This window comes from Heptranchias perlo, chromosome 9 (genome assembly GCF_035084215.1).
Source record: "Heptranchias perlo isolate sHepPer1 chromosome 9, sHepPer1.hap1, whole genome shotgun sequence".
Classification (NCBI taxonomy): Eukaryota; Metazoa; Chordata; class Chondrichthyes; order Hexanchiformes; family Hexanchidae; genus Heptranchias; species Heptranchias perlo.
Genome location: NC_090333.1, coordinates 61,260,363 through 61,288,326, shown reverse-complemented (window position 1 = coordinate 61,288,326; position 27,964 = coordinate 61,260,363). Strand labels below are relative to the sequence as shown.

General features: G+C 43.5%; 1 protein-coding gene across 2 annotated transcripts in view; it reads left to right on the top strand.

Annotated features, from left to right (window-relative positions):
- nr5a2 (nuclear receptor subfamily 5, group A, member 2) overlaps positions 1–27,964 on the top strand; it is a 180,619-nt gene that overhangs the window by 100,225 nt on the left and 52,430 nt on the right. For both annotated transcript variants that reach the window (XM_067990618.1, XM_067990619.1), the window contains exons 6-7: positions 7,996–8,115; positions 18,315–18,462. In XM_067990618.1, the coding sequence (XP_067846719.1) occupies positions 7,996–8,115; positions 18,315–18,462 (268 nt within the window). The remainder of the gene's footprint in view (positions 1–7,995; positions 8,116–18,314; positions 18,463–27,964) is intronic.

The window sequence follows — 27,964 nt, the reverse complement described above, 5'->3', positions numbered from 1 at the left end:
AGATCAGAAAATTCCATAGAAAGTTCCTTAAAATGGCAAATTGAAAATTCTGATTATATCTCAAATTAGTTCATGTGAATCACAGTGATTTGGGAAAAAATGGCTGCATTTCAGATGTATCTCACCACCTACTTATCTGTGGACAATACATGGGTTGTGATTGTCTTTTGTGCCATCTGTGACTCAGAGAGGAATAATGCAATTTGCTTGGCAACGACACCAAGGTTGCACAGAATTCTTTGAACTCAGGTCCTCTTCACAAAAATACAATATTCCAGTTTCCTTTTACTTATGAAAGCACATATATTGTATTCATATCCGAAGCAGAATTACCCAACAGATGACTGTTCTGTCTTCCACATAACCACTTACTGTTAATTATAGAAACTAGTATAGTCCTCTAAGTTTCAGTATTTTTTTCAGCTTTCTGACTGTGACTTTGACACAATTGTAAATCAGATTTCTGAAGCATCGAGACTTAGAGAAAGGTGCGAAACTGTATAACTATTCTTGTTACATTCTTGAACTAAACTAAACGTCTTGTTCTACTTCTGGTGTTGGCCCAGAACCATTGCTGCAGTCCTCAAAAGGTTGAATGTTTTACTGCCTCTGATTAAATATGATTTGGTGTCAGGTGGCATAGGGTGATTTGGGTTTTAGAAGAAATTCTAGTAACCATTAAGAAAGATGCAATACTGTCTGAGCATCTCGAGTAATGATGCAGAGACTGCATTGAGTACAAGGCAGGTTTTTATGATGCTATTTTACTATTTCTGCAAATAAATTGCTAAATTCCCTTATTTCATTGCTTTAATGAGTCAAGATTGAAATGGCAGCTGCATATGGTTTTTCTCCAGATAACTTTGCATATTAAGAATTCATTGCGGAAACAAAAGAAAATGGTCTAATCACAATGCACCTACAATAATGCTCCTTTCACATATATTGTGCAGCTATATAAATGATGCAAATTTTTCCAAACTAGCTGTGGAGTGTGCAAACCCTGCATGTAATGGGCCCGCAAAACTTTTAAAAAATGTTGATTTACCCATAAGTCTCAGGACTCCCAAAGAGAGGTCTATTATGGGTATAAGTTCAAAATGGCCCCCATTGTGTTCTGCAAGTTTAAAGAAATGTTGATTGCCAGGCAGCAGAATACCATCCACTTGTCGATCAGAGAGAACTCCTCAGACCCGGTGGATGCACATGTCCTAGTTGTAGAAAGAATTGGCTTGATGGCCTTTTCTTGTTCCATCCTTTCTATGTTCAACAATTGTATTTCTCTGCAAAATTTAAAGTACAACAAATTTGGAAATACAACAGCATAAATTCAAATCTCCAGCAGCAAATGTCACAAATTTACTATTAAACAGTTAATGTTTTTTGCACCTTTGATGTAATATAGAAGAGGTGATCTTGGGAGATAGATTATAAAAGCAAGATTAAATATTACAAGGTGATCAAGTCAATTTTTAAAATTTGAATTAACTTGGATTGAACTGCAAATTTTACTTTACTATACATCACTATATTTTAACAATATAATGAGTGCCAATCTGACCTATGACATTTTATTCATTTATAACTGAGAAACACTGAAAGTATAAGTTTGAGGTCTTCTGCAGCTGTGGTGGATCAGTTCATTTGGTATTTTGCTAAACACTGTAATAGAATAACAATAGAATCTGATATATTTAGGAAAGTTATCAATATGGAAAGAAAATCTTACAGTGTTGAAACAACATGTAAAATCAAAGTCTGAAAATGTAAAACAGAATGTTAAAGTCATGTTACAAGCAATTACAATAAATCAATGACAATATATGTTTTTGTCACCATAGCCTTAAAACGATGTTGATGCGTGCTTTGCTTCTATATAGATATGTCAAGCTCGCATTAATTATTTTATGGAATAATTATGTTTTTTAATGCATCGATGCCTGAGTCATGGTTAAGGCTCACTCCAGATGAGTGCCCAACACAAAAATCTGCTTTCATAGGAAAGCCTTCACTCCCTCTGAACTGAAACATAGGGGGGTCGATTTTAGGAGGGAGGCGGGTTGGCAGCGGGGGGGGTCGACTGGGAGCGTGGGTAACGCGCCCAGTGAATTTGGGGTGCTCCGCATGCGATCGCAGCCTAATTGAAGGCACTTACCTTGGTTTCCGGGTTTCCCGTTCTAGACCTGCGCAGTGGCGCACTGCGCACCCGCATCACAGGCTGTCAGCAGGAGGAGCCCTATTTAAAGGGGCAGTCCTCCAATGCTCCTCCTGAAGCAAACAACCAATTTTGGATCATGGAGCAGGCCAGAGGCAAGGCTGCTCCAAGGTTCTCAGACTCCTCACTCCAGGTGCTGCCCGATGGGGTGAGGAGGAGGAGGGAAATGGTTTCCCAGCGGACGGGGGAAAGTGGCCTGCCTCTGCCACCAAGAAGGTCTGGCTCGAGGTGGCAGAGGAGGTCAGCAGCAGCAGTAACATCTCTCGAACCTGGGTCCAGTGCAGGAAGCGCTTTAATGACCTAACCAGGTCAGCCAAAATGAGTATACTTACGCATTCTCCCATACTCCGTCTTCCACATCACCTCCACCACCACACAACTCCTTCTGCACTGCCACCACAACGTTCTCACATCACTCCTCACATCCACTCAACTATCATCCTCACCTTGCCTGCACTTACTCACCGCCCCAGTTCCCATTCGAACACTACCACGCAACCCAATCCTCATACAATCTCATGGCCATGTCTCACACGCACCCTCCCATGCATCTCCCTCACGGTCACCCCACCCACACCAATGCATGCAGCGGGTCACCATGCAACCATCGCTCAATCACGCCTCTCTGTGTTTTGCCTTGATAGGAGAAGAGATGTCAGAAGGCCCTGGAGAGGGATGATGGCGAAAGGGGACATGGAAGTGGGGACGCCACTCAAAGCGCTTCCACGTCTCACCCGTTGCCCCCCTCTCAACCAGTACCCGCAGTGCTGCCTCCTCTCCAGGTGCCCGAGTCTGCCCCTGCACAGGTGCAGGTGGAGCAGTCTTTGGAGGGGTTCTAACGGACACCGAAACCCAGAGGACGTCCGCGCAAAGCATCTCATCGGTCAGGGCAAGGACAAGAGCAACCTTCCACTACCTCTGCTGAAGCCACAGGGGAAGCACCACGTAGGAGTGGTAGGAAGTGTCAGCCAAAGGTTTTGTGAGCACAAAGGTGATGCACAAGGGTGTTTGACGATTTGTCATGTTTTTTATTTATATTTGTTTTCTTCCACATTCACAATAAATCTTATTATTATCACCACTACTGCCACATCTTTCCCATTCTTGACTGGCTTGTGGAATAAGTCCCTTTCATGAGGTTCACCATGAACACGCACACTTGATGCCACCCATTGGGTCATTCTACAGTGGGTGTAGGTGTAGTTGCAGGACTGTTTGGTGCAGGGGGCGGGGGAGGGGGCTGGTGTGGCCGCTCCTCTGTCCAGGTGATGAGGACTGGACTCTTCACACAGTCTGATGTTAGGAGAACCGTTCGTATATCAGTGACTCCCTGGCCTCACAAGCAGCCAGGTGAGCCGCTGTTCTGCCCATGGGTTGTTCCTCCTCCTCGTCCTCCTCCTTCTCGGCCTCCTCCTCCTCCTCAATATGGGTGTCAGATGTGGACGGGGCCTCCTCCGGTGGCACCGCTCTCTATTGTGCCACGTTGTGCAGGGCACAACAGACGACTATAATGCGTCCCACTCTGTGTGACGCGTATTGAAGCACTCCCCCAGAACGATCAAGGCACCTGAAGCGCATCTTGAGCAGCCCTATAGCATGCTCAATTGTAGACCTGGTAGTGATGTGGCTGTCGTTATATCGACGCTGTGGCTCGGTGGTGGGGTTCCTCAGAAGTGTCATAAGCCATGTGTGCAGGGGGTATCCCTTGTCCCCGAGGAGCCAGCCCTTGCAGGTGTTGGGTGAGTGGAAGAAGGTCGAGACGTTGGACTCCTGAAGGATGAAGGAATTGTGGCAGCTGCCAGGGTATCTGGCGCACACGTGAAGGAATCTCTTGCGGTGGTTACAGATGAGCTGAGTGTTGATGGAGTGATAGCCCTTCCTGTTGATGAACACTTCTGGCTTGTGTGGAGGTGCTTGTATTGCTATATGGGTGCAATCGATTACACCCTGCACCCGTGGAAAGCCAGCCACAGAGTGGAATCCCACTGCCTCTCCATCTGGCTCAGGTCATCCATGGGGAAGTTGATATAGCGCGAGGCCCTGCAGAACAAGCCGTCGGTGACCTGCCTTATGCACTTGAGTGCAGACGACTGAGAGACCCCGGTGATGTCCCCGGTGGCACCCTGGAAGGATCCGGAAGCAAAGAAGTTGAGGGCGGTGGTGACTTTGACAGCGACAGGTAAGAAGATGCTGCTCGGTCCATCCGGGAGCATCTCGTCATTAAGGAGGCTGCAGATGTCCGCGACTACCTGGTGACTGACTCTGAGCCTCCGTATGCACTGCTTCTCAGAGAGGTCCAGGAAGCTGAGCCTCGGTCTGTGGACCCTGTGGCGAGGGTAATGCCCTCTGCGACGCATCTCTCTCTGCGGTTGCCCTCCCTCCTGCTGTGCAGGTGGATGTGTCATAACAGTGTTGTGGAGCTCCACGTGTCAGAGGTGGACGGCGTGGCTGGTGAGGCTGGTGATGCTGTTCATCCTCCGAGAAGTTCATTACTGCAGCTGTGGCGGCCCCCATCCAGATGATGTACGTTTGAGGGGGTCTGCAAGGTAGGTAAATGTGTCTGCACACCGCAGTTGAGGTTCCAAGTTGGTGAATTTTAGTATTAGGAGGAGGGTGGTGGAGGCTAAACTTTGTCCAAAGTGACAGAGTGGCCTCCTGCAATGACTGAGGGTCTCCTCCCCTACCTGTCAAATGGACCTTTGCAGCTCCCACAGGCTGGTGGCTGAAATACGCCCGTTTCAACTGGGAGTGTTTCCCCCAGTACGGGAAACAGTCTCAGTTGAGTTGAAAATCCCACCCCTCCTGAAATATCCTCCAAATCAGGTCTGCAAATGACCTGAACAATTAGTTTAAGTGGGATCCCTCCGGCTTTAATTGCCAGCGGGAGTCCCGCATGCGGGGGCTGCGCGCGCATCTAAGCGCGTCACTGGGGAACCCGGAAGCGGGCTCCGGACCTGCCCCGGGAATCCCCGATTTACGGAGCCCCCATTGCCACGAACCCGCCGGTTCGGACGTCCGAAAATCGAGCCCATAATCTTTTGTGAGTAGTAATCTCTGATAGCAGGTCACAGGTTGAACAATGAATCCTTTTACTGATGAAGTATGCACTGAAAATAGTACAGTTCTGACCTCACTGATGGACAGAAGATACCACACTGACAGACTGTAAGACTCGGACTGAAAGTTACAGAACAAGTATTAAGAAGTAAGATTAACACAAGTGTGATTAAAAATAGCAGATTTAGCGAGATTACAATACTCCAGCTAACTCACAATGTTTCTTCCAAAACAGTAAAAGTAACTTTAGCAGTTCTCTTCAGTAACCTTGGTAACTTGGATCATGCATTCTTGAGGGGAAGTTTTTATGTGAGAAATAAATTCCCATGGAGTCCTGTATTAGCCTTTGCCAATAGAGTGAGAAGGAAATGGGACAGTAAATACTCTACTTCCAGATGTATCTCTCTCTTCCCTTGACTGGTATGAAGGAAGATAGGCAGATCTCATTCGCAATTAATAACCCACTATAAAACATTCCTTACAATGAAAGATCTGTCAAGTTATATTTCACAGGGAACAGGATGGTTTCTCAGGCACCAGACAAGGAACTTACATACATTCAGGAATCAGCCAAACCAAGATAATCTTGCTTGCAGGTGCCCTGATGGGATAGTCGGAAAGGCCATCGATGGAAATAGACGCAATTTATAGCCCAATGATCGGTATTAAGTGTTTCTATCACCTGGGTAGACTTTGTGTCTCCCAATACTTATTAAGTAACCCATATAAACAGAGGGCAGACAACTCCAGTTGAAGTGGGCACCGCATGTATTAGCCAGTTTTGTTCATTTCTCACCATCCCCAATACATAGAAATATAGATAGCTATCTGGAAGATCACAGAAGGAATTTTAAAATTGTTACAATACTGGCAAGCGACAAATTCCAATAAAATAATAGGGTAGATTTTCCAAGCCCTTTCCTGCAGCATGCGAGCTATCTCTCCCATGAGAAACTTGAAAAATCGACACTAATAGAGATTCTTATGATCAGAAACAATACAGTTGCTTGGGTCTTCCACAGCCTAAGCTAAGGAAACAAAGTATTCACAAATATAATTTTAATTTAAAACTAATGCAATATAAATGCCGATTGCATATTTGATTTTTAATTTAACATTTAGAAAATAATATGCTAAAAGTACTGAATGACATTTTCATTTCTGATAAATATTTTTCTGCAATGTTCTGAATATACACCCAGGTGCGATCACCCTATTACAAATAATAATGACCCTGAGTGGAAGGAGGGGGACTGAACATGGCAATGACTCTGTGCTAATGGAGGGTCTCCAATTTGTATAGGAGAATGGGCACCAGGCAACAAAGGACAATTGACTTCTAGTAATGGACCAATTGATCAGATGGTGCTAGGTGCTCCCATTATCTTGTCTGGCAGCTGGCCCTATGACATAAGACATTCGCTCTTTTCTTGAAACGACATTTAATCCATGGCATGAAGTCTCCATCATGTCAGATGGGCACTGATTATAAAGCACAGGACACTGGAACTCTAACACCACACAGTCTCCTGATTGCACCTTAAACGTAAAGGCAGTCACTTGGGGGGGGAATTTTAATCCCCCCAGGATGGGCGGGAGAGGGTCGGGGGGGGGTTAAATTATTAAAAATACAAAACCTGACGCCAACCCACCGCGAACGTGCCTACTTCAGGTTTAACTGTGGCGGGTTAGGGGTCGGCCGAGTAACCCGTTCTGGAGAGACGGGTCGGTAATTATAATATTTAAATAAGGCTCTCTGCCTCAGATTTGGAATTAATGCCTCCAGCACGGGTTTCCCGGGGCTTGGGAAACATGGCAGCCAAAAAGAGGGGGGAGCTGCCAGATCCAGCAGGGGAGTGCTTTTCCAGCACAGCTTGTGAGACAGGAGGAGCAGGAGTACCTCCCCAGCCCCTCAAGCAAACCTGCTGCAATCGGCCTCCCCATCCCCGCAATCTTCAAACCTCCACGATCTCTCTCCTCCCACAATCTCTCTCCTCTCCACGATCGGCCGACCCCCCTCCCCCCCGCCTCCAGGGTGGTCTCTCCTCCCCCACCCCCGCGATCTCTCCCTCCCTCCTCTCCGGTCCCCAGCTGCGAACTTCTAGCGCAGGCTTTCATGCCCGGTAGCCAACCGGCCTCTCAATCTGGCCAGCTGCCAGGCGGGAAACGGAGTAAACAATTTCTAATGAGGTCCTGCTATTAAATTTGGCAGGACCTCTGCCTTCCCGGTTTATCCGGGTTTCCCGGCAGCTCCCTCACTGCCTCCTCGTAAATATCAGGGCCTGTGTTTATATGTAGCGGATTTCAGATAAGTATTTATTGATCACCTGTCGGCCGTTACTAGTTACATATTGCAATTATTAATATTCCACTAAAAATCTTAAGGTGAGGACTACACAGTTATTAAAATATACCCAATACTATTGATGCCATGTTATTACAGAATCCCTTAAATTCTCTTTTGGGAAAAAAACTGTTTTATTCAGATATTTAATTAGTTTTCAACATTGTTTATTCCAAAGTACGTTTTTTTAACAATTCAATCTAATACTAAGAAATTGTGCACTCTTTCCAGTGTTTGAATCAGTCTTTGTACCTGTGTTTGTGTCTGCACCATTACTGATAATAGCTGGAGAATTGCAGCTGTTATTTGCACTTCTCTTATCAATGCAATAAATGTTTGGGAATTGAGCACTGACCGAGTGTATTTTTGTGTTTGACAGGTGGACGACCAAATGAAACTTCTTCAGAACTGCTGGAGTGAGCTATTAATCTTAGATCACGTTTATAGGCAAGTGGCACATTGGAAAGAAGGTGCAATCCTCCTTGTTACTGGGCAACAGGTGAGTGCAGAACTCGAGAGGCTGTCTTGATGTAGTTACCTTTCTCTGACCCCTTTACAATATTTGACTTAGATGTCAATGAGAATATTCTGTGATTCAAGTTTGCTTTCTTCTAAATGTGTCATATGGCCAATAATTGTTTTAGATTCTGTGGTAGGAAAACTAAGATCACTATATCCCAGCATAGAAGTATCCGTCATCGTGCAACCATAATTTGTTGTTGATGACTGTAACCATTTAATTTTAACCCTCTCCTACTTGGGATGGTAGCATAGTGGTTATGTTACTGGACCAGTAATCCAGAAAATTTGAGTTCAAATCCCACCATGGTAATTTGAATTCAGGAATTCTGGAAGTAAAAAGTTGCTACCAGTAAAAAGTGACCAGGAAGCTGTCGGATTGTTATAAAAACCTATACTGGTTCACTAATGCCCTTTAGGGAAGGAAGCTTGCCATCCTTACCTGGTCTGGTCTCTATGTGACTCCAGTCCCACTCCAACGTGGTTGACTCTTAACTGCCCTCTGAGGTGGCCGAGCTAGCTACTCTGTTGTATCAAATTGCTACCAGTGGTTCAAGAAGATGGCCCACCACCACCTTCTCAGGGCAATAAATTCCAGCCTTGCCGGTGATGCCCACATCCTGAGAATGAAAAAAAAAGATGATATCCCAGGAGTCATGGATAGCCTTCAGTCTGAAAAATGTGTGTTCTTTGTGCTTCAGAGAACCAGTTACAGACCAGTTTCAACCTTGCTGAAGTGCAAAGATCAGCTTTATTCTACTAATTCTTTCTGAAGGTGCTGATGTACTGCTGTGCAGAGCTCCTTGTAGAACTTGGGTTAATGTTATACTGTTTTAGAATCTAACCCTGAGAACTCTTATAAAGGGTTTGACTGTTGTTTCAGGCTCCATTTTTGTTAATACTTTCTTTTTAAAATAAAAAGATCAAGAAGGCCAACGGAATGTTGGCTTTTATTGCTAGGGGGATAGAATATAAAAACAGGGAGGTATTGCTGCAGTTATATAAGGTATTGGTGAGACCGCACCTGGAATACTGCATACAGTTTTGGTCTCCATACTTAAGAAAAGACATACTTGCTCTCGAGGCAGTACAAAGAAGGTTCACTCGGTTAATCCCGGGGATGAGGAGGTGGACATATGAGGAGAGGTTGAGTAGATTGGGACTCTACTCATTGGAGTTCAGAAGAATGAGAGGCGATCTTATTGAAACATATAAGATTGTGAAGGGGCTTGATCGGGTGGATGCGGTAAGGATGTTCCCAAGGATGGGTGAAACTAGAACTAAGGGGCATAATCTTAGAATAAGGGGCTGCTCTTTCAAAACTGAGATGAGGAGAAACTTCTTCACTCAGAGGGTAGTAGGTCTGTGGAATTTGCTGCCCCAGGAAGCTGTGGAAGCTACATCATGAAATAAATTTAAAACAGAAATAGACAGTTTCCTAGAAGTAAAGGGAATTAGGGGTTACGGGGAGCGGGCAGGAAATTGGACATGAATTTAGATTAGAGGTTAGGATCAGATCAGCCATGATCTTATTGAATGGCGGAGCAGGCTCGAGGGGCCGATTGGCCTACTCCTGCTCCTATTTCTTCTGTTCTTATGTTCTAAAACTGACAGGTATTTGATATTACTCTTAAATGTTTCAGATGGCGACATCTTACCAGCTCATGAGTTTTGATGGAAGGTCATACCTTGGAAACTTTAATTTAATGGCTCTTCAGATTCCGATGAATCTGCAATGAGTTTCAAATTTTCCAGCAATTGATGTTTTCTTCTTTCATCTACCTTAAGAGTAATTATTGTTCATTATCATTCTTTTCTCTGTCCTGCTTTTCTACTGACGATATGATCAGTGGAAATTATTTGGCAAAGTTATGGAGCCCAACAGTGTAATGGAGCTAAATGAACAACAGTAGAGATGTAATCACAAACCCAGGGTGCTTCAGCCGTCCTGCCATTTTAATTTAGCTACTCAGACTGTTAGGCCCAGAAATTCCACAAAATGTTTCTCAGGTGTCATCAATTCTTCGTTTTGTCATGAAATATCCAAAAATATCAACTAAATGGCAAAGATAAGCAAAAGGATGCTAAAACATAATAACTCTTCAAAGTAGTTTGATTTTTATAAGGGCTACTTATGATGACTCTTGTTCTTTAAGATGGAAGTGGGGGGTCACTTGTGTATAATGGAGGCAGCTCTCATTGTGGTGTCAGGTACACTCCAGGCTTTGGTCACACCATTATTAAGGGGAATTCGAGTTATGTGGTTTAAAATTGTACTTTGGAGTATTGATAACAAACACGCTAAGATATCTGTGAATTCTTCTCTCTGTACTTTAATGAAGACATTAACCTGATTGTGATTTAAAACAAAAGCAATGCCTATAACTCGCAGGGAAGCCATAACATTCGATATAAAGTCACAGTTCATGACTTCCTTTTTAATATAGCAAACATGCAAAATGCACTCTCTGTAACATTTCATCAACAGAGCTTGGACTTATATAATATCTTTATTGTAGAAAAATGGCCCAAGGTGCTTCACAGAATTGTATTAAAAAAAAATGGACCCTTCCCAAAGAAGAAGATATTAGGCGGGATGACCAAAGGCTTGGTCAATGGGATGGGTTTTAAGGAGGGTGTTAACGGCGGAGAGAGAGGGTGGTGGAGGGGTTTAGGGGGGAATTCCAGAGCCTGAGGCCTAGACAACTGAAGGCATGGCTGCCAATGGTGGGATAAAGGGTGAGGGTAGCACAAGAGGCCAGCGACGGAGGGGAGATTGTAGCACTGATGGAGGTTACAGAGATAAGGAGGGGCGAGGCCATGAAAGAATTTAAACACGAGGATGAGAATTTTCAGTTTGAGGTGTTAGGGAACCAGGTCAGCAAGGACAGGGGTGATAGGTGAGCTGTACTTGGTTCAGGGTAGGATATGGGTAGCAGAGTTTTGGATGAGCTGATTTTCATAAAGGGTGGAGAAAGAGAGGCTGGTCAGGAGACCATTTGAAAGCATCAGTGAAACACGCTTGTATTGTAACAACAGTATAGGAGAGACACTACTGTGCTACAATAAGTACCTTTTCTTTCAAAGTAACAACAGTGGACAATTACGTACACTTAAGAAATTAAGTGCTCCTCTGGTACAGAATTGTTATTTAGTCTTTACACCACTTTGCTAAATAACAAAAGTTCAAATATGTATGACTAATATCTTTGGTGCAGTGCTTCATAAAACCATTGGTTCCTTCTGTAGTTACGAGCTGTATCAGTTCAACTGTTGCAAAATGGATTTCCAAACTCAGTCTGTTTTATAAGTTTTTCTTCCTCCTATAATGATCACTCACGGTTGTACTGATGTGTGCTTTGATTCTTCAACCCTAGGGTCTGGCTGATCACAGAGCCAGGGGGCATGGAGTAGAGCTCAATTGTATGAGTACACAAATCACACGTTATTGACATCTAATGTGACATTTCACCCAGTATGAACATAAAAATACTCACAAGTACCGTTCTATAGCTTTGCCTCGAGTGCTGAAAAATGTACTGGTTTCAAGACGTACTGCTTGATAAGCAATCCCCAATCCTGCAGTGGTTATTTTGATCAAAAGCCTACAAGTCATTCCCCTGTGTCTCCAGAGCACAAAACACCAGCTATCAAAGTGTGACTTGCACACTACACTTTAAGGTAATTAAAGGACGCTGCAGCTTAAATTACTGACCGTGAGTGGCATGTTCTTTTGTTACTTAATCAATAGTTCGTGAGGAAGTTCTCTGCATCACCGGTGCTAATTTTTCCATAGGCTTTTGTTTGTTAGCTAGTCTGCACATAACACTATAGGTTTGATATATTGTGTGCGACACAAGAAAAGCAGCCAAAGGCTAAATAAAAGGAATAACAATTTTTTGTCTTGTCGCATTATCTACTTGCAGAATGTTATTAGTGTTTTGATCGGTATCATAACAGCAGGCTATTTATAATTAAGACCTAATGCTTTGATGCTTTTTCAGAAAAGCCTAAAGCTTTGAAATTTCATTGTAAGGTGTCACAGGACTACAACTTAAACACACTGTTTTCAGCTAGATTAAGTTGTTTTGGATTTTTAAAAAAATTATAATAAATAAAAATCAACACAGCTTTAAAAGCTGACTTGTAATTAAAATGTATTTTAAGGGCTTCTCTTGCCCTAGCACAATACACATACTTTCATTCAATCACTTTACATGACTGCTAAACTCTGATATTTCATATATCAATGAGTTAGCAAAGATTGAATGTTTTGGGAAATGGTGTGGTTTATTCACCAAGGAACAGGCAGTTTCCATTTAAAAAAATGTTAACATTCTGAGGGTCTTCAGATGCCACAGTAGGTAAATGCATCACACAGTGTAGTACTAAACTATGGAGACTAAACTCCCAGCTTTGACCCTTGACCTCTGCTGAGTTAGCTGATATCAGCCATGATGGTGGAGAGGGGTGGGGGGAAGGGAGGGGACGGGGCACAAGAGTTGGATTAGGCAATTCTATGATAGAATGGCTAAAAATGGACTACTGATACCAATCCTGATTTCTATCCAGTAACCTCTTGCACAACTTTGGTGTGTGTGTGTGTGTGTGTGTGTGAGAGAGAGAGAGACAGAGACAGAGAATGTGTGAGTTTGCAAAATGTTGGATGAAGCTAGGGTTGGGTTTAGCTGCGATGGGCCCCTAGACAAATAGATATTCACATTCATTACTCGCTCACACTCATACACAAAGAAGGACCTCTTCGGTGAACTATCAGAGGGTCACTGCTGCCAGTGGAATTGGCTTGGTAAGCTCAGTAGCTTAAGTACAGCCTTCATTGCTGCATAAAATTTCACAAAACTACAATAATAGTGTTTCATTTGATAGCGTTTTATTTTGATCCACTTACAGTTGAGGCGAGTTTGAAATATCCAAATTTTATTTAAATATCTGGAATTTAATTTTTGAGCTTAGTATGACCTGGAAACTGTCTGAAACATTTCCAAACTCCTTCTTCTTTAGAGCAGAGAAACCATTCCTTTCACAAAAGAAAACTCTTCTGATCTTTCCCATCTCGCCGCATTTACACATCTGTTCAGGACTGGTATCTGCTTTGCATGTAAATGTACATATGAGGTGATGGGTGACTAAATCCTATATTAAACATTGGACTCATCTTTCAAAACTTCCCAATGATTTCCTGTAATCGTGAGAATTGTTACTCTAAACATAGGAATTTAAAAGAATTTGGTGTAGCAAAGATGAGCTTAAAAGTTACCCCACTTAAGCTAACAATTTATTCTTCAAAACCAATATTTGGATCAAATAGCCAATCCACTTTTTCTCATAAGAGCCTTTTGAATTCTGAGTAAATTTAATACAATGGAAAGCCCGACTCACTCCTAACTGCATATTGAAAATGCCAAGTGTCAACTCACCTCAGCATCCTCTTTAGGGCTGTTAGATCATTTGAGTTGTGCTGCTGCGTGTACAATAGACAAGCAGATATTTTGTAGCACTAAAGTTGTCCCGATCTGTTTTCTTAGCTGCCTTTGAGTTAGCAGCAAGTTGCAGTTCTTCCCCTAGTTTTCCCTGGGTAAGCCTTCCTCTGCCAAACATTAATGCTTGATTTACATTCATGCTGGGGAACAACAGTGGCCAGCTCTTTGTTGTCTGCCAGATTACAAGTGTTGCATTTCTCTGGTATTTGCATACTTTGATTAATGAACATCTGGTGTGTATCGTCAGTGGGGAAAAGCTCGATGCCAAACAGTTCATTATCTTCTATTATTTTATACTCCATTAAAATGATAGGCTTCAACAAGCATCTCTTGACAAAGTTCGTTTATTAGGAAGAACTCGTTCCTATAACATTGTTCTCCCACTGCTACTGTTTCAAGCACCTCAAACTGATTTAATGTAACATCTTGCTTGCTGTGTAGTAGTGTACATTGTACTTTTAAAAAATTATAATAAATTAAAATATGACATAGAAAGTACAACGGCCATGTAGAACCTGTGACCAAAGTTTTGTGGTGAAATAGACTCACTACTATAACTATTATCTTACTAAGAACACTGCACACCAGACGGTGTATGTGTAGGTGAGGAGGATTGGAGGTGTCAGCAGCTCTCTGTCTGCAACATCTTTCAGCTTGAAGTAGGGTGCCAGCAGAATGGGATCATTACTGCGTTGGGTTTTTCAGGTGTACTGATTTCTCAGAGAAGCTGTAAAAAAAAATTTCAGTGGTCAGTCTCATTCTGTTTGGCCCACACCAGAACGCGATGGGAAAATCTGGAGCCACAAGGATCGGCCGTTTATGAGTTGAAGCCTAAAGGCCCATCTGCGATCCTCTGGCCTGTGATGGTCTAATCCCAGTGAGAGTGGCAGGAACAGTTGCTGCAATTAGCCCCAGCAGCTAGGAGTTAAGGGAGGAGATCAGCCAAGGTTCTCACTGTTACCAGAAAATGTATGTATGTGGATGTTGACTGAGGACAGGATCGAGCTCCTTCATGGTTAAATACTCTGCAGACACACTGGGGGTAATTTTGACTTTGATAGTGTAAAACGGACAATATCAGATCAGCCACCTGTTATATGTCTCTCCCGATTGAAGTCAATGGAAATGATAATCGGGAGACGTGTATCACGGGCGGCTGATCCGATAGTGCCCATTTTACATTATTGACCAAAGTCAAAATTACTCCCACTCTGTCTCACACATCAAGAATGTACCTGAGGGCATTTTATGGCTAACTCCTCGAGGTCTGAATTCTTATTTATCTTACTTAGGCTACAAATTAATGCTTGATGTTATCACTAGGTTGCTGGCCAACACAATGGGCTCCGTTTTAAAATGGAGCCTAGAGTGGGGCAGGGGGTCAAATTGAGGTCGGGAAACCCATTAGTATGGGTTTCCCGGATGTCCTTACGATTTTGACGTAAGGACATCCTTTATTTTCTTTTTGTCGGTTTCCTGTCCAACTGACCGGCCTGATTGACAGATAAGTCTGCAGGTAAGTCTTTGTTTGTATGGATGGGGGGAGGGCACATGGGGGCATGGGTGGGCATAGGTTAGCACGGGGGTCACGCATCATGGGAAATGGGATCGGGGGTCAGTCATGGGGGGGTGGGGTTTGGGATCGGGGGTCATTGCGGGGGTCCACGATCATTGAGGGCAAGATTCGGGGTTCAGGGGATCGGAGGATCGGAGTGGGGGGAGAGGATTGGGGTCGGGATGGGAGGATTGGAGTGGGGGTAGGATCAGGGTCGGGGGATCCAGGTTGGGGGTCGGAGGGGGAGGATCAGGGTCAGGGGTCATAGGGGGAAGATCAGGGTCGGGGTCGGAGGGGGAGGATCGGGGTCGGGCGGAGGATCGGGGTCGGCGGAGGATCGGAGTCGGGCGTCGGGGTCGGGGGTCCGCGATCGGGTGTCAGGGGTCCATGATTGGCGGGGGGGGGCCCCCGCGTTTGGGGGCCAGGTGACCATGATCGTTGGGGGGGTCGTGCAGGTAGGCTTGTTGGGCCTGGGGGATGCACTCCTGCTCCTCCGGGCCCACAAGCTATGCCTTTCTAGGCACCTACCTGTTAGTCTTGGGCCTTCTCGCCTCCTTTCACGAGGCGTAAAACAGAAGGCCCGGGAATCCTGCCTCCCTGGGAATTTGAGAAAAATGGAGGCCTGACGCCTCTTCGAAAGGTTTTAAGGCCAGACCCGCCTCCTGGGAGCGGGTTGGTCACCCGCCCCTCTTCCCGCCCCGGTGAAAACCGGAAATGGGCAGGTTGGGGGTGGGACTGAAATGGTGGCAATTTTCAATGCCCCCCCGCCCCCAACCCACCCGTTTTTTACTGTGAAAATTGAGCCCAATGATTCAGAATGAACCCCCATCACACAGAAAGACTAAACACTGCTGTCATCCTTCCTGCAATGTCAATAATTAAGTGTTAAAAAACAAAGCCTGAAAGAAGATGCATCTTGTTTAATTTTTCATATTGATCTAAATTTTATCCTCCTCCTCCCCATGTTTCAAGTGATTTTATTCTCTACCACTCTTTAGGTCTCTCTAGACCATGCAAGAACTGCCAAGCGGATGGACATGCAAATGGCTCTCAGACCTCAGCCAAGGCCACTCTCAACCCAGTTGCTAAGGGGTGCACATGAGTGGCTTGGATTGATTTCCTTTGCCCCCTTGCCCCACCACACACTCACAGAAAAATATCTGCTTCTAAGTAGCCACTGACAATGTAACCTCAACTGGAAATGTTCACTGTATAGTGAATTTGCTGCCACGAATACACACCCTACGACACCTGTACACCAACATCTTGCACTGCCTCTTCTTGCCAAATACTTATTTATTTCATTCAATTTTTGTTCAGTTTATTTTGTTTTGCCCTTCCATCTTTTACTCACCAATGAAATTAACATAGAATTACATAGAATTTTACAGCACAGAAACAGGCCATTCAGCCCAACAGATCTATGCCGGTGTTTAGCTCCACACGAGCCTCCTCCCACCTTACTTCATCTAACCCTATCAACATATCCTTCTATTCCATTCTCCCACATGTGCTTATCTAGTTCCCCTTAAATGCATCTATGCTATTCGCCTCAACCCCTCCATGTGGTAATGGGTTCCACATTCTAACCTTTAGTTAATTATTATCACTTATACTGAATCAATCTTACTGTATTATTAAAATGTAAGGTGTAGAGTCCCTTAAACCAATCAGATATGAGAACCAGAGGTCACGATCCCTTCGATCAATCGCCTGAGATCAGCAGGCCGAGCATTGCCTACCAGCAAACCAGTGTTCCTGCTGGTAGATTTTTCCAAAGATGGAGGCTGAGCATCATTGCGACATTGGTTCATACTCACTACACCCTCATTGCAAACAGACATATCCCAGGGCTAAGAGTGAGCAATACCACAGGATGTCCCCTCCTATTACTTATAAATGAATCAAGCACTAAACCCACTCTGTCTTGACACATGCAGGTAGCATCATTAACATACTTTTCGGCACAATTAAATTTATGTAATTTGATTGAAGCCTTTGGGTGCTAGTTTCACTAACAAAATTATTTATACTGTTCCATTGTAAGAAAAAGAGCTGGACTGCATCTAAAATTCTCCAGGCTTGCAGTTAAAACTAAAGATTCTACTCATCATATTTACCCAATAAAAAATTCCAGTCTGCCTTGTTTTTAATTGCAAATCCTGCTCCAGGGACTGGCTCGCTTGCTTAAGAGGCAGCAATGTTCCATTCACCACTGAACATACTGCAGTCAATTATGGTAATGAATTGTCAATAAATATAAAAATTTAATATAGTCGGCTCAGAGTGAGTGGCAGATATGGACTTGCCTCACAGACAAATCTGCAACTGCTGCAAATATTAAGTGCACCTGAAAGAGCTGCTGGCAGGCGGACAGGTCTACAAGGACCCACAGCACAGCTCAGGGAGTTAAAGAGCCCCATGGACAGATCCCATATGATGGCATCTCATTGTGGGCTTTGAGACGTCATGTACCTGAATACTGCAAAATGCTTCACAATTAAGATCAAAGGTCTAAATTCTGAATAAATAAGAAAAAGGTAATTCAGAATTCTTCTTAGAGAACACTATTTCCTAATGAAGTTCTCCTTTAACATGTACTACATACTCGCCGTCTGATTGCTAGGATTAAATAAAGGTTGTGGGAAACCATCGCACTATATGGAATGGCTTTGGTTTGTATCCTTTATTAATCTGTTCTCTATTGTTAAACCACAAAACTCACGAGTAAGCACTTATCTCCTAGCTTAGAGGTTAAACCGCATTTTATTTTCAATGTTGTGGAGATGCCGGTGATGGACTGGGGTTTACAATTGTAAACAATTTTACAACACCAAGTTATAGTCCAGCAATTTTATTTTAAATTCACAAGCTTTCGGAGGCTTCCTCCTTCCTCAGGTGAATTTAATTTCCAACAACGTTCACCTGAGGAAGGAGGAAGCCTCCGAAAGCTTGTGAATTTAAAATAAAATTGCTGGACTATAACTTGGTGTTGTAAAATTGTTTACTATTTTCAATGTGGTCACATCTGAAGTTGAAGTAGAGAAAAAAAAATTATTCCTCGGAATAAAATTGCCCAAATAAATTATAAATTTTAAAGACAATTTGTTTTGTTTTTTCCAGGTGGATTTCTCGGTGATCGCCTCACAGGCCGGGAGCACTCTCAATAATCTCATGAGTCACGCGCAGGAGCTTGTAGTGAAACTTCGCTCGTTACAGCTTGACCAGCGAGAGTTTGTGTGCCTCAAGTTCCTTGTGCTCTTCAGCCTAGGTAAGTGTCTTGTCCTTTTATCTTTCAACCTAATGTTATTGCGCTCAGCCGGGTAGCTGCACTCCCTGAACTAAAGCAAGTAGGCAAGTTGTCTCTCAGATTAAAACTTCATGGGCAGTTACGGAGGCAGCTGCACTGTCAATCTTAGACGTAGGGAGAAGATACAAAGTATTAGGACAACACGGGCCCATATTGACAGTAATCTATAGAATCTGCTTGGTGTAACTGTTACGAAGAAAACATGGGATAATCTAACAAATGATTGAGGAGCGGGAATTTAAAGCTCTCATTATTTTTCAATAGGAATGAGAACTGATCCTGGACCCTCCATTGAGATACAATAGAACCTATGCACATTTATTAGTGAAAATATAAATGTGTCAGCCACTTTTTCCCAATGATTCCTAAACACATCTTTGGTGTACAGAGAATAGTAGGTACCTGTAAGTTGTTAACAGGCAGCAATCTTACTGAGTGGTTAAGATGATGTTATAAGAATGAACCCAAGTCAGTTATAACCATCATTTGTACCTCAAAGAGAGAAATCACTGGCATGTACTTTTTATGTGTAAAAACACACGGACATGCACACACAGGGTAGTGAATTGGCTGCCCATTTTGCAGCCCATCTCATTTTCATTCCCATTGAACTCACGGAAATGAAGATCGAGTAGTGTGTAAAACATGGGACTGAACTACTAACGCCTATTTTCCACCCGAGTGTAAAAGTGAAAATTCACCACGCAACACACACCCTCATCCATGCACAGTGATTGGTGACACACACACTCACCACACACAGTGATTGGTAACACACACTCACCACACACAGTGATTGGTAACACACACTCACCATACACAGTGATTGGTAACACACACTCACCATACACAGTGATTGGTGACACACACACTCACCACACACAGTGATTGGTAACACACACTCACCATACACAGTGATTGGTGACACACACACTCACCACACACAGTGATTGGTAACACACACTCACCATACACAGTGATTGGTAACACACACACTCACCACACACAGTGATTGGTAACACACACACTCACCACACACAGTGATTGGTGACACACACACTCACCACACACAGTGATTGGTGACACACACACTCACCACACACAGTGATTGGTAACACACACACTCACCACACACAGTGATTGGTAACACACACTCACCATACACAGTGATTGGTAACACACACTCACCATACACAGTGATTGGTAACACACACACTCACCACACACAGTGATTGGTAACACACACTCACCATACACAGTGATTGGTAACACACACTCACCATACACAGTGATTGGTAACACACACTCACCATACACAGTGATTGGTAACACACACTCACCATACACAGTGATTGGTAACACACACTCACCACACACAGTGATTGGTAACACACACTCACCACACACAGTGATTGGTAACACACACACTCACCACACACAGTGATTGGTAACACACACTCACCATACACAGTGATTGGTAACACACACTCACCATACACAGTGATTGGTAACACACACTCACCATACACAGTGATTGGTAACACACACACTCACCATACACAGAGATTGGTAACACACACTCACCATACACAGTGATTGGTAACACACACACTCACCATACACAGTGATTGGTAACACACACTCACCATACACAGTGATTGGTAACACACACACTCACCACACACAGTGATTGGTAACACACACTCACCACACACAGTGATTGGTAACACACACTCACCACACACAGTGATTGGTAACACACACTCACCATACACAGTGATTGGTAACACACACTCACCATACACAGTGATTGGTAACACACACACTCACCATACACAGTGATTGGTAACACACACTCACCATACACAGTGATTGGTAACACACACACTCACCATACACAGTGATTGGTAACACACACTCACCATACACAGTGATTGGTAACACACACACTCACCATACACAGTGATTGGTGACACACACACTCACCACACACAGTGATTGGTAACACACACTCACCATACACAGTGATTGGTAACACACACACTCACCACACACAGTGATTGGTAACACACACACTCACCACACACAGTGATTGGTAACACACACTCACCATACACAGTGTTTGGTAACATACACACTCACCATACACAGTGATTGGTAACATACACTCACCACATACAGTGATTGGTAACACACACACTCACCACACACAGTGATTGGTAACACACACTCACCATACACAGTGATTGGTAACACACACACTCACCACACACAGTGATTGGTAACACACACTCACCACACACAGTGATTGGTGACACACACACTCACCACACACAGTGATTGGTAACACACACACTCACCACACACAGTGATTGGTAACACACACTCACCATACACAGTGTTTGGTAACACACACTCACCACACACAGTGATTGGTAACACACACTCACCACACACAGTGATTGATAACACACACTCACCACACACAGTGATTGGTAACACACACACTCACCACACACAGTGATTGGTAACATACACTCACCACATACAGTGATTGGTAACACACACACTCACCATACACAGTGATTGGTGACACACACACTCACCACACACAGTGATTGGTAACACACACTCACCACACACAGTGATTGGTAACACACACACTCACCACACACAGTGATTGGTAACACACACACTCACCATACACAGTGATTGGTAACACACACACTCACCACACACAGTGATTGATAACACACACACTCACCACACACAGTGATTGGTAACACACACTCACCACACACAGTGATTGGTAACACACACTCACCACACACAGTGATTGGTGACACACACACTCACCACACACAGTGATTGGTGACACACACACTCACCACACACAGTGATTGGTAACACACACACTCACCATACACAGTGATTGGTAACACACACACTCACCACACACAGTGATTGGTAACACACACACTCACCACACACAGTGATTGGTAACACACACTCACCACACACAGTGATTGGTGACACACACACTCACCACACACAGTGATTGGTAACACACACACTCACCACACACAGTGATTGGTAACACACACACTCACCACACACAGTGATTGGTAACACACACTCACCACACACAGTGATTGGTAACACACACTCACCACACACAGTGATTGGTGACACACACACTCACCACACACAGTGATTGGTGACACACACACTCACCACACACAGTGATTGGTAACACACACTCACCACACACAGTGATTGGTAACACACACACTCACCACACACAGTGATTGGTAACACACACTCACCATACACAGTGATTGGTAACACACACACTCACCACACACAGTGATTGGTAACACACACACTCACCACACACAGTGATTGGTAACACACACTCACCATACACAGTGATTGGTAACACACACTCACCATACACAGTGATTGGTAACACACACTCACCACACACAGTGATTGGTAACACACACTCACCATACACAGTGATTGGTAACACACACACTCACCACACACAGTGATTGGTAACACACACACTCACCACACACAGTGATTGGTAACACACACTCACCACACACAGTGATTGGTAACACACACACTCACCACACACAGTGATTGGTAACACACACACTCACCACACACAGTGATTGGTAACACACACACTCACCACACACAGTGATTGGTAACACACACTCACCATACACAGTGATTGGTAACACACACTCACCATACACAGTGATTGGTAACACACACTCACCATACACAGTGATTGGTAACACACACTCACCATACACAGTGTTTGGTAACACACACTCACCATACACAGTGATTGGTAACACACACTCACCATACACAGTGATTGGTAACACACACTCACCACACACAGTGATTGGTAACACACACTCACCACACACAGTGATTGGTAACACACACTCACCACACACAGTGATTGGTAACACACACTCACCACACACAGTGATTGGTAACACACACTCACCATACACAGTGATTGGTAACACACACACTCACCACACACAGTGATTGGTAACACACACTCACCATACACAGTGATTGGTAACACACACTCACCATACACAGTGATTGGTAACACACACACTCACCACACACAGTGATTGGTAACACACACACTCACCATACACAGTGATTGGTAACACACACACTCACCACACACAGTGATTGGTAACACACACTCACCACACACAGTGATTGGTAACACACACACTCACCACACACAGTGATTGGTAACACACACACTCACCACACACAGTGATTGGTAACACACACACTCACCACACACAGTGATTGGTAACACACACACTCACCACACACAGTGATTGGTAACACACACACTCACCACACACAGTGATTGGTAACACACACACTCACCACACACAGTGATTGGTAACACACACACTCACCACACACAGTGATTGGTAACACACACACTCACCACACACAGTGATTGGTAACACACACACTCACCACACACAGTGATTGGTAACACACACTCACCACACACAGTGATTGGTAACACACACACTCACCACACACAGTGATTGGTAACACACACACTCACCACACACAGTGATTGGTAACACACACACTCACCACACACAGTGATTGGTAACACACACACTCACCACACACAGTGATTGGTAACACACACTCACCATACACAGTGATTGGTAACACACACACTCACCACACACAGTGATTGGTAACACACACACTCACCACACACAGTGATTGGTAACACACACACTCACCACACACAGTGATTGGTAAACAGTTTTATTCTGTTTACATTCCCATCTTTTGATGGCGATGTGTGTTATGACAGCCACTGATGGCAAGGACGCTATTTCCAGTTGATCCATAACGATACCCTCAATGGGAAATTAATTGTGATGACACCAAAGCAAGTTTATCAAGTGATTATCTGCAGGAGTGTCATCATAGTCATCACCTAGAAAGTAACAAAGTCAATATATGTATATACAAATATACATACTATTAGAAATATATAAATCTATATAATTTATAGATATAAAACTGTTGCTTCCTCAACTATGCAGATCATGCAGATGTTGCTAGGCATCACAGCGGTTTCAATTCCTCCTCCTCATCAACAAAGAAGGAAATTTTGAGGCCTCCCACTTGGTGGATACGGGGCGGTAGTGCCCTGAAAGTACCATTCAATTCCCCACTTTAGCAATCGCTATTTTGCGACCGCTAAAATGCACATCTAATTTAGGTATTTAAATCGCGATTCTACAACGTCGATAGGGCCCTGATGCCATTTTAGGACCCAACTGGGCGGAACGTGCAGCATGCACACTCCATCCCAGTATCAGCTGGCAGTCCAGCTGAAGAGGAGCCCATATATTTTGGTGGGGCCAGGAGGAGCAGGAGTGCTCAGCTCAAGAGTCAGCAAAAGATTTGAAAAGAAACAGGATGTGGGGAAAAGACATTTATAAAGGGGCTCCTCCATTCTCTCTGAATAGCTGACCATTTGCTTTTCTTTTGCTGATCCTGGTAGGGTTTCATCCTTTTCCTCCAGCGATCTCTCCCATTTGTTACCACTTCCCTCCAATCCATGATCCGTTTTACACACTGTTCTTATGGGCTATCTCCTGTCAATTTTTTTGTCAGCCAAACTGCAATCAGAACTGGCTCATCTTCAAATCCTTCAGACAGTTCCTCAGCTCCCCTGTGTAGCTGAACAGTGTGCTCCTCGTTCTAGCAGGACCTCGATTATCTGCCAATTTCCACTATCTACCAGGTTGTCCTCTCCATGAAGGTGGACAATCAAGGATGAACCAGTTCTGATTGCACTTTGGAATCTGCTCTATTTACATTGTAGCTTGAAGTGCACCAGTGCCAATAGAGGAAATACCTGCATGGACACAAGTTGGTGACTTTCATTTTCTGGTTGGGCGACTTTCCCCCCTGTTGCGGATGGTCTTTAGCGGGCAGCTACGCAGAAAATTGGTCCCTTATTTTTGTGTGTTGATTGGCTGGTTCAGAGATTGAGAGATATGGAACCTAAACACTTTGTCTGGATGCTGTTATCCAACACTTATCCAATGAGCATTTCAATCACAGTTGAGGAGCATGGTAACTGTCCATAAAGGTGGATGTTGGGTGAGAATATGGTCATGAGTAATTTTGTAGAAGAGCCAATAAGCATGAAAGGCCCTTTAGGAATCAGGAAGGGAAGTTCCACATTTACGAACATACAAACATACGAAATTGACCGGCAGGAATAGATCAGCTGGTCCATCAAGACTGGCCGGGGCATCATGACTAAACACTTCCTCCCTCCTCCCCCACCCTCACCCCCTTTCCTCTCCCCCACAGTCATGTAATCTCCTCGGAGAGGCAAAATACCAGAGAAAAAACCCAGGGCCAATGAGGGAAAAAATACTCTGGATAAAATCTCTCCAACCCCCTCAGGTGATTGAAACCAGTCCTGAAGATCACAAGGACCAAGCGTTATCTATAAAGATGCTTATCTTCTATATGATGCGATCTCTGCCCCAGTCAAGAATCGGTCCAACTCCCTCTTGAAGACATACAGAGAGTCAGCACCCACCACACCAGCTGGCAATGTATTCCAGAGGCTATTCCAGATTCAAATCATCACAGTAGTGTTACGGTGCACATCATTAAGACAGCTGATTGAGACACTTCGATAATCGGCAGCACCAAACTAAATTTTCAGACTTCTCTGAAAGGGAAAGAAATAGAATTATCAGTCATGGTGACCTGCCCGCATCAATCAATGACTCAGTCCATCACAGATCCTGCACCATTAACAGTGACATATGTGCAGATTTAGTTCAGTCTTTCTCGCAGACAAACTATCCATTAGGATGAATATTTACTTGGGAGACAGACTGGCACATTGGTCAAGTCTGGGACCTATGTTCGACTCTAGCCCAGAATAATGGAATTAAAGTCTGCTCACTCAGCCATCTGTACTTGAAATGAGTTTGAGCGAACTCAACCCAGTTCCCTGTGAGCAAGGGCATGTGGAACCTAAGTACAAATTGTCACAAAATTGGAAATCTCACTCACAGATTGGCTGGTGGAGGAAACAGAAATGTAATCCAAAGGCAGTAGAAGGTCCCTTTCTGAGGCTGGGGTTAAAGCAAGTGTTTGAAATAGCATGGAGGGAGCTTCACTCTACGCCTAGTCTTGCTATACATGATCTTAGAGCACTTGATGCTGACACTGAGGGGGGGAAACTCCATTGCACAGCACTGATACCCCTTACTTCCATGTGGCAAAAATCTCATCAGTGACAAATTATATAGTAAATTTCCAAATAAACAGAAAGGATTAAAGTCCTAATCCAGAAAGCCTTTTCACTACCCATTCATCATCCACACTGGAAGTGAAGCAGATAAGAGAAATGACGAGATATTGATCGTATCTATATAGAGATTCTTTACTTAATCAAATATTTAGGTGGAATACTGATGTACATCAGGGATATGAGAAATATGGAAACAAGTGTCAGCATTCCATCAACACCTGTTGCATGTATTAGCTTGGATTGGACCAAATATTGCATACGACCAGTGTAAAGTGCATATGTATTATTATAAGAAACAAAGATGCAACAGTGGTAACATAAGTCATCAAAATCTAGGCACCAGTATCCGTGGAGTACAATCTGCAGTCAGCAAACATGAGCTTCTACCCAATGACAAAGGAACTCTGTGTGTGGGCTTGTATGTATGTGCATATTGAAGTTGTACTCCAGTGAGAGGCCCAAGTGGTATGAAAATGCCTTCTGAAGGTCTGAAAGCTGGTGGCTTGAGTGTGTTTGGAACTCAGATTGCTGACTCGATTCCCCAGTGACACTGTCACGATCAATGTGCATCCAAAACTGCATAAACAGCCATGTAAAGATATCATTTTATATATATATATATACAAGAATTTACATATGTAAATGTTAAGTGCCAGTGAACTCGACCATGGTGCCTACACTATACCACAATCATATTACATAGTCTCTGCCATTAAAAGCTGGTTTAACAATGGTTTATAAAGGTAAAGGTTAAGATGTTACAGAATCCTAGCAAGTAGAATTTTAGGATCCTATAATAGTCATAGAAGACCCCACAGCTGGCAACCACACATGAGTAAATGTTTTCAAGTCCTTTGGCACAGTTCAAGTTTTACTTCTTTTATATGACAGTATAATATATCCAGCTTCCTGTGAGATGTTACAAACTAAATCAGAGAGCAGTGCGGTACTTTTGTTCTATTAATGTAATATTACATCTGGTTTGAAAGAAATTGAATGAAATGATAAGCTTGACATCTGCATGTCACATTAGAACTGTTTGATCCTCTTTTGCACTGGTTATTTCTGCTTAGACATATCAAGCAAGCCTCATTTCCACTGAACTAAGCTGGAAGGATGTGCTTAGAGTCTTTAGCAAACGTGTAGCGAGCTGAGGTTTTTTCAGGGATAAATCCCGCTCTCCCTCATTATTATAGAACCAATGTATCCAGGTAAGAGGAAGTTGAAACATTGAACTCATTGAGATTAAGCATGAAATTGTAAAACTGCAGGAGGTAAGTCATTGAACAAGGTTCTGAATATCATCTGCCATGGTGAAAAGTTGGACTGTCCACCAGCATCAATTGGAGAGAGCTGTGACAGAGTGAGGTTTCATTAGATGGGTAGCGGGATGACTAAAGCGCAGTATTTCATGTGATTCAGGTAAAGTGACTTTTTCATGGACTGGTCAATGATTGGTCACAGGCCGATGAACACACCTGACAGGCTGTGCATGTGCAGGATGAATGCCCTAAGTTTTAAAGGTCATTTGCTCTTGCTCTGAATGATAAATATTTATGTCAGAAGCACAGCGTTCTCTGCCATATTATTGATGGTACAGATTTACCTCTTAACAAGCCTGCTTATAGTAAAGGCATTGACTTTAGTTTATTATCTGCATTCTAAATGTGTGGGAGGGAAATGCTAGTGCATAAACTGTAGGCTTTTCATTATCTGGTCTGATTCTGGTTTGTCTAATTGTTTGTATTCAAATACTGCATTACGATGAAGGATTAACTGTTCCATAATAAGTAAGTTAAATAAATTTTACCATCAGACCACTGTTGTTCTCAGAGAATACAACTATGTCATTACCATGGCCCTATGTGTGTTTACTTTCTATATTAAACCAGCTGTAAAGCTTTGGTTGGCTATGTCAGAAGCTGCTATAGGGATTATGGCATCCTTTTAGCATCCCGATTAAGGGTCTAAGATGTGAAGCTACATAGAATTACATAGCATTTTACAGCACAGAAACAGGCCATTTGGCCCAACAGGCCTATACCAGTGCATACACTCCATTCGAGCCTTCTCCCACTCTATTTATTT